The 8,831-nt window shown below is 45.0% G+C and overlaps 1 protein-coding gene across 1 annotated transcript; it reads left to right on the top strand.

Moving 5' to 3' along the window:
• Window positions 1–3,868: 3,868 nt before the first annotated feature.
• On the top strand, window positions 3,869–8,831 carry LOC127931053 (histone deacetylase 4-like). Its single transcript, XM_052521920.1, has 3 exons — window positions 3,869–3,988; window positions 4,477–4,612; window positions 4,873–8,831. Exons 1-3 carry the CDS (start codon window positions 3,928–3,930, stop codon window positions 4,910–4,912), a joined length of 237 nt encoding a protein of 78 aa, XP_052377880.1. The 5' UTR covers window positions 3,869–3,927; the 3' UTR covers window positions 4,913–8,831.

The raw sequence follows: 8,831 nt of genomic DNA on the forward strand, positions 1-8,831 counted from the left end.
ACTGGCCTCTCCCTCCTCACCCTCTATTTGTTTTAATTAAAACCAAAATTCCAGCTTGGGCCGAACGGAACCGACCGGCGATTCATTTTTCCTCTCCTCTCTTCTGACATTCTCTTCTTCTAATGTTTCAAGCCTTTTTCTACCTCCTCCTCCACTTTCTTTTCAGCAAGGTTATGATAGGGAAAAAAGACGCCTGTGTGCCTATATTTCGTCCCGTGTTTATACATGGAAGTATTTGGGTCTTTATTTTAATGGTTCTGCTCACAAGGGGGTAAAGAAATGCAGCACACACAGTGAGCCAGAGGAAAATGTAATCATTCCGGATTGGAAAAGCAGGTTGGGGAATGCCCTGTTTCCTTCATCTGATTCTCCTAACACTCAGAGTATCCCTGTGTGTGTGTGTGTGTGTGTGTGTGTGTGTGTGTGTGTGTGTGTGTGTGTGTGTGTGTGTGTGTGCGTGCGTGTGCGTGCGTGCGTGTGCGTGCGTGCGTGCGTGCGTGCGTGCGTGCGTGCGTGCGTGTGTGTGTGTGCGTGCGTGCGTGCGTGCGTGCGTGTGCACGCCTCAAGTGAAATGAAATGTTATTGGTCACATGCGCGAATACAACAGCTGTAGACTTTACAGTGAAATGCTTACTTATGAGCCCATGTCCAACAATGCAGTGTTAAAAAGTAAGACAAATATTAGCTGAATAAAAACACAAGTAAACATAAGTAACACAATAAAAACAATAACAACGATATATACAAAGAGTATCGGTACCAAGTCAATGTGCAGGGGTACGAGGTAGTTGAGGTAATACAGTATACATGTAGGTAGGGGTAAAAGTGATCAGGATATATAACAATCAGGATACATAATAAACAGAGTAGCAGCTGTGTGTGTGTGTGTGTGTGTGTGTGTGTGTGTGTGTGTGTGTGTGTGTGTGTGTGTGTGTGTGTGTGTGTGTGTGTGTGTGTGTGTGTGTGTGTGTGTGTGTGTGTGTGTGTGTGTGTGTGTGTGTGTGTGTGTGTGTGTACGGGTGTGACGTCAGCGTGTGTGTATCAGTGTAACGTGTGATTGTGCATAGAGCCAGTACATGGGAGTGTAAAACAAGTACAATTGCTTTTTAAATACTGTAATAAAGGGAGTCAATGTCAATAGTCGAAGTAGCCATTCGATGAACTGTTCAGCAGTCTTATGGCTTGGGGTAGAATCTGTTCAGGTGCCTTTTTGTTCCAGACTTGGCGCTGCTCCGGTACTGCTTGTTGTGTGGTACCAGATACAACAGTCTATGACTTGGGTGGCTGGAGTCTTTGACAATTTTCAAGGTCTTCCTCCGACACCGCCTGTCATAGAAGTCCTGGGTGACAGGGAGTTAGTCCCAGGTGATGTATTAGGCTGTACACACTACCCTGTGTTAGCACCTTACATTCAGATGCCGTGCAGTTGCAATACCAATCGGTGATGCAGCCAGTCAAGATGCTCTCAATGGTGCAGCTGTAGAACTTTTTGAGGATCTGAGGGGCCATGCCAAATCTTTTCAGCCTCCTGAGTTGGAAGAGGCGTTGTCGTTCCCTCTTCACGACTGTTGGTGCGTTGGGACCAATGTAGGTCCTTAGTGACGTGGACACCGAGGAACTTGAAGCTCTCATCGTCGGTGATCAGGCCTACCACCGTCGTGTCATCAGCAAACTTAATGATGGTGTTGGAATCATGCCCGCCCATGCAGTCATGGGTGAAAAGGGAGTAAAGGAGGGGATTTAGCACCCCTTGTTGAGGGTCACCGTGGCGGATTCGATGTTACCTACCTTCAACACCTGGGGACAGCCCGTCAGGATGTCCAGGATCCAGTTGCAGAGGGAGGTGTTCAGTCCCAGGGTCCTTAGCTTAGTAATGAGCTCAGTCATGAGCCATGACCTTTCAAAGCATTTCATGGCTACAGATGTGAGTGCTACAGGGGGTAGTCATTTAGACAGGTTGCCTTGGCATTCTTAGACACAGGGACTATGGTTGTTTGCTTGAAACATACAGGTATTACAGACTGGGTCAGGGAGAGGTTAAAAAGGTCAGTGAAGACACTTGCCAGCTGGTCAGCAGATGCTTCCTGGTAATTGGTCTGGCCCTATGGCCTTGTGAATGTTCACCTGTTTTAAGATCTTACTCACAGTGGCTACGGAGAGCGTGATCATAGCTGTCCGGAACAGCTCGTGCTCTCACGCATGGTTCAGTGTTGTTTGCCTTGAAGTGTTTATAGAAGGCATTTAGCTCATCTAGTAGGGTGCGTATTCCGTAATAGTTTGCAAGCCCTGCCACATCCGACGAGCGCCAGAGCCGGTGTAGTAGGATTCGATGTTAGTCCTATATTGATATTTTGCCTGTTTGATGGTTCGTCGGAGGGTGTAGCGGGATTTCTTATAAGAGTCTGGATTAGTATCCTGTTCCTTGAAAGCGGCAGCTCTAGCCTTTAGCTCAGTGCAGATGTTGCCTGTAATCCAAGCATCTGGTTGGGATATGTACGTATGGTCATTGTGGGGACCGATGCACTTATTAATGAAGCCAGTGACTGATGTGGTAAACTCCTCAATGCCATCGGATAAATCCCGGAACATATTCCAGTCTGTGCTAGCAAAACAGCCCTGTGCCACCATCAATTTGTGGTGGTAAATAGTCAGCTACAAAAAATACAGATGAAAACTTTCTTGGTAAATAGTATGTTCTGCAGCTTATCATGAGGTATTCTAACTCAGGCGAGCGGAACCTCGAAGCTTCCTTAATATTAGAGATTGCGCACAAGCTGTTATTAATAAAGAGACACACACCACCACCCCTGATCTTACCGGACTCTTCCATTTTGTCCTGCCAATGCATACAAAAACCAGCTAGATGTACAGTACATTATCAATGTCCTTGTTCAGCCATGACTCAGAGAAGCATAGTATATTACAGTTCTTCATGTCCTGTTGATGGGATAGTCTCGAATGAAGCTCATCCAGTTTATTCTCCAGCGATTGCACATTTGCCAATAGAACAGAGGGTAGAGGCGATTTATTCTTTCGCCGCCGTAGTCTCACCAGGTGGCCTGTGCGCCAGCCTCTATAGCTCCGTCTTCAAGTACCTGGTCCGGGATATTCAATATGTCTTTCGCCTCGGACTCATTGAAGTAGAAGTCCTCGTCCAAATCGAGGTTAGTGATAGGCTGTTCTGATGTCCAGAAGCTCTTTTCAGTCATAGGAAATGATTAAACGTTACGTTTTTGTTTTTTTAAATAAGCACACAAAAAATGACACAAAATAGCACAATTGGTCAGGAGCCCATAAAAAGACTGCTATTCCCTCCGGCGCCATTCTCTTCGTGGGTGTGTGTGCGCACTGTATGTGTGTGTGTGTAAAGTGGGACCCAGCACAAAGCACACATTGTAGCCTGTGGTGTAGAGTGGCTCCTGGAGTGGGAGGCTGCAGTTCATCTGTGAGCCTTTTTTTGTTATTGAATCAAATTGTTCTCCACCACTGGACTGGCTGGGTGATTCAACACTGGGCAGAGGTCCCCAGGCAGAAGTAGTGGGGGGGGTTCTGCTATCGCCGTGTTGTATCTAACCTGGACTGGCTGGGTGATTCAACACTGGGCAGAGGTCCCCAGGCAGAAGTAGTCATCCACAGAGAGGGGGGTTCTGCTATCGCCGTGTTGTATCTAACCTGGACTGGCTGGGTGATTCAACACTGGGCAGAGGTCCCCAGGCAGAAGTAGTCATCCACAGAGGGGGGGGTTCTGCTATCGCCGTGTTGTATCTAACCTGGACTGGCTGGGTGATTCAACACTGGGCAGAGGTCCCCAGGCAGAAGTAGTCATCCACAGAGGGGGGGTTCTGCTATCGCCGTGTTGTATCTAACCTGTCACTCACTCCTGTGTGCGTGTTGTCCGTCCAGTTGGATCCTATCCCTGAGGAGGTGATGCAGCAGAGGCCCAACCCCAACGCTGTCCACTCCATGGAGAAGGTGCTGGAGGAACATGGTGTGTGACCCTTTACTCTACTCACACGGGAAACAGTCCCACTCTATGGGCCACAATAGAGCTGGGACGTTAAAACCCAAAATGATTTTACCGATCACTTGGCGAGAAATGTGAAGTTAGAAATGAAATACGTTTCCTAATATGGGTGATTGTTAATGGGACAATTGATGGCTACAACCATCAAACTAGTAGTACTAGTTTAAAAAAGTATAACTGTGGAGCACATTAATGTTATAAACGGATTCTATTTATCGTTATCGCATCAATTGAGCCAATTTATTACAATATGGATTTATTTTGGTTCATATTTCCCAGCTCCAAGCTACAGTACAACCAGCAAATGATTTTGCCATTTGATTTGCCAGCGTGCATTTACCATAGAGTAAAACAGCAGCACTCGGCCCTGGATAACAGACGTTGTTTGACATCTTGTCCAGTTGCTCTATGTAATAATCACCTTTTGACCTTTGTCCTGTCGTGTGTTGTAGGTAAATACTGGCGATCTCTGCAGCGCGGGGCCTCCACACTGGGCCACTCTCTGAGCGAGGCTCATCAGTGTGAGACGGAGGAGGCCGAGACCGTCACTGCCATGGCCTCCCTCTCTGTGGCCAACAAGCAGAGGAGGTACGTCTCTCCCAAGGCGGTGTGTGTGTGTGTATGTGTGTGTGTGTGTGTGTGTGTGTGTATGTGTGTGTATGTGTGTGTGTGTGTGTGTGTGTGTGTGTGTGTGTGTGTGTGTGTGTGTGTGTGTGTGTGTGTGTGTGTGTGTGTGTGTGTGTGTGTGTGTGTGTGTGTGTGTGTGTGTGTGTGCGACAACGGTCTATGGTTGTACAGAGTATGGTTGTGCTGTTTGTGACACGTGTCATTGTCCTGTCTTTCTCCAGGAGTGAGGAGGAACCTATGGAGGAGGAGGTGCCTCTGTAAAGGGATGACCACGCCCCCTTTACCATTCAGACACCCATTTAGTCCTCAGCCAACCACTAACCTCTGTTTTGAATTTGACCCCAATCCTTGGCCCCTCCCACGCCCTGTCTAGAAGGCACATCAGCTCCGGAGGGGACAGGGGACAATGTTGAGCGGTTACGAAACGGAAACAGAAGACGACACTATCTCGCTCGTCCGGAGTGGGCGGACTAAAAGGCCGCCGATATGTTGTACTGTCTCTATGTAAGGAGGCAGAACACAAGGAGCCTCGGGTTGCCAGGTTTCTTCGGATCTTTACTTCAGGACCAGTGGGATCTAAGGTGACCTTGAGTGTCCACGCTTTTTTTTGTAACAGACACACTCTCTGTCTGAAGTACCACTCCAGACACCGGATTTCTAAGTTAGAACTCTTCTTTCATTTTTCTTTATGTCGTTTGTTCCTTTTTCCTTTCACTGAAAAACAGCAACAGCGCCCTATGATATAATTCCGACACTGTTTGCGAACTTTCAGTCGTTACCATTCACAAAAGACTTTGAGAAAAGAGAGACGTCGCAGGGCTTGCTGAAATTTCTGGCCAACTTTTTGATTGGCGAAAGCAGACATTTTTTTTGTGTTTCAAGATAGGTACAAAGTGAGGAAGAGAGAGAGAGCACGATGGACGTGTGACCAGGTCTTCTGGTTCGAGATGACAGACAGCAAAAAGACTGAGTTTGTGCCTTTTTTTCCCAGCCTGGTCGATTCTACGATGAACTCACGACGAAGAGCTTTGCCTTAAATGAGTTTTCGAGGGGAGAGAGGTGCCTTCCTCTCGCCCTCACACCTCATCCCCTTATGTTGTGGCGAGACTGGAAATGCCAGCACGATGGCACATAGACAGAAGGCCCTTGGCATGTTTACCCTGAATTCCCTGTAGCCCACTGTCCCATCCCTGTTCCCTTTGACCTCGTCGTAACCCCTTTACTGTCATTTAGAAGGTAGTTGCCATGCTACACACAGGGACTAACATGGTTAGTCTTTTTCAGTGGAACTGAATGGTTGAATCAACGGTTGAAACATCAGCCAATGATGTAGCGAGCTGGTATATAAAACCCTTAACCAAATACACGTCACCTCTTCGAAATAGTTAGCTAGCATGCACTGTAGTCTGCACTAGAGAGACTTGCCATCTTAAACGAGAATGCTGTTCAAAAATAGTAATAGTAAGACAAGAAATGAAGCCAAAGCGTGACATTGCTATCAGCACAATAGTCAGGATCCACGTAAGTATTGTAAGCTTATAAGACAGATTTTACTATCATGACTTTACATTCAAGGTTGTTCTCTGTGAGGGAATTAGAACAGTTGCCCCATTTTTGTTAACTTTCACCCCTCACCTTTCAAAACGTTCTAATGTCACAACGTTCAGACGATCTTACAGTCATTTAGGGGCAGTAGATACAATGAGCCGTTCTTTTGGCGTTTTGTTCACACACAAAAAAATATGTGTCTTTGTTACCGTGGTGACAGAGCAATTAGACGGACATACCACCTCTGTGAGTTTTCGGAGAGGAGCAAGTGGCACCCATGTTCTCTGTCCACACAGGTGCTCTTCAAGTGTCAGGTGCTAGCGAACAGGTTCATGCATGTGCGTGTGTACGTGAGTGTCACGTCGCAATCCAGTAAACAAACTCTTTATACACTCAGACACAGTTGTCATAGCTACTGCTAGGAGTGTTTGGTTTTTTTGGGGGTACAGGAAAGTGTATTCAATCTTGTGTGAGACACATTAAATAACTGTATATACAATAGATTTTCACGCATGCTGTCCAAAAACTTTCTTACCACATACAGTTGACTTAGTTCTCAAACACCTATAGTGCAGAATATGGAGAATGAATGATCTAGTGATCTGTGTACGGTGTGTTGAACACCCACACCCCCAACTCATGTTTAGCCTCTGGGCAACTACCTTCTACATTATTCCATTGAAGTCATAATCACTTGTTTCTACTTTTGGTAAAAGAGGAAGAACTGGGGAAGATTGATGTTGTTTCTGCATTGATCTTTCTTCAGGATTTTTCCAACGCAGTTGTTTTGATGACTACTTCATTTGTGTGGTTTTTACCAATATTTTTTGGTATTTTTTTATTTGTTTTCGTTTTTGTCCTTGTTGTTTTTTGAAGTGGACTTCTGTGTCTCTGGTTTCTGTACTTTTCATTTGTATTCCTGTTGTTTTTGTATTATTTTCTGTTTTTTCTCTCTACAGTTGACTTGTCTCACGACCAAGTGAGAGTTCAGTTCCTTTTCATGGCAAAAGGATCTGGGGTTGTAAGGGAAGGGATGGAGAGAGATGGGGGGGGGGGGAATGCAAATATTTTTACTTTGTATAATGATTCCAACAATTGTGTATTTACTATACTGTCTGTTCATAGTAGATTTATATATGACAAAAAAAATCTAAAAGTATATTATATATTATAACATATTACAATCTTGTTTTGGGAGGAAAAGAAGTTAGTATTGCAAGGTGATTTGCTCATGTTTCATTCGCTGGTCTGGTTTGGCACTTCCTGGTGTTGCAGAGGGCACTGTTCATTATTCCTGGATGCCTTGGCTGAGGGTTCGGTACAGTAGCATCCCATTTGTTTCTTTACAGTGTACACCACTGACTTAGGCTCTATTCATACTTGACACTACATAGAAAAGTTGAAAGGTTGTTCCCAAACAAGGGACAAGTCACTTGTTTCTGGAGCTCTGATGTCTCCTCCATTGAAACACTGACAAGCATGAGTTTACAGTGCGAAGACCACTGGTATTGGGCACACTTACATAACTAAAATTTTCTGACCAACAACCAAACACTTTTAACTGTATTTGTAAAACCTTTTCTATATTATCTATTAAAGGATGTGTAATTCAGTAGGTTTTGCCTTGGAATGACGTGATAATTACACAAGGGTTGCCCTGTAATGACTAAACACTATAAGCCCAAGGGTCATAGTTAACCCATCAATAGTTCCCCTCTCACCCTTTAACCTCACCCATCCTGCCCAAACCGCCCCTCTCCTTTGACGGCTGTAGAAGATGACTAGTGAGGTCAAGGGTCATCTCAATGGACCCAGTCTCATCCAAGGGGGCAGACTACGAGTTAAAAGTCCAGTCTGCGTCTCAATTGTGGTTGCTGTTATTGTATTGGTGGCCTTTTTTATAAGCTATCATCCAGAGCTCTCCCAGGATGCTTGGAAACACCAGTCACAGCAATGGCCGCCATGGCTTAGTCACTTGTATTCAAACAATATTTTTTAAAGGGACTATATACTGTCTGGTTATCAGCGTGTCCAGATAGTCATTTGAACATGACCTTAACAAAAGACATTCCATTTTGTTTTGTTTTTAATTGTTTTATCATGGGGCATTTTCTTCTTCTTCTTCTTCTCCTGCTTTTTATCCTCTCCTCCAAACCAGGCCTGAGGATTGTCTGTGGTTTATTAGAAGGGCCTGGTTGTTGGGTTACTGCACTCTTCCACCACCTCTGTAACATATCTGCATGGTTTGTGTGTCTGCATGCCTGTCTCTGTCCCTGTAACATATCTGCACAAGGAAAGAGCACTGAATGGACAGTAGTACATTTTTTTACAACAACATCGGGATTTGAGAACGAGAGCATGACACGGGAACTCGTTCTTTTGCTCCTCTGTTTTTTTATTTCTTCCCGGGAGCGACGATGAGGAAGAACGATGCTCCCTGTTGGTCTGACAGATATGCTTTTTACCTGTGAAAATGTTCAACAACAAATTGAATGACTTTGAATATTCCACAACATCTTTATCTAGCACTTGTGACATACAGACAATGGATTTTATTGTATTTATGTAGAAAAACTGTTTTAGGGAAACTAAAGACGGGGGACAACTGCATAGACCAACTGATTTTTATTCT

Source organism: Oncorhynchus keta, chromosome 7 (genome assembly GCF_023373465.1).
Source record: "Oncorhynchus keta strain PuntledgeMale-10-30-2019 chromosome 7, Oket_V2, whole genome shotgun sequence".
NCBI lineage: Eukaryota > Metazoa > Chordata > Actinopteri > Salmoniformes > Salmonidae > Oncorhynchus > Oncorhynchus keta.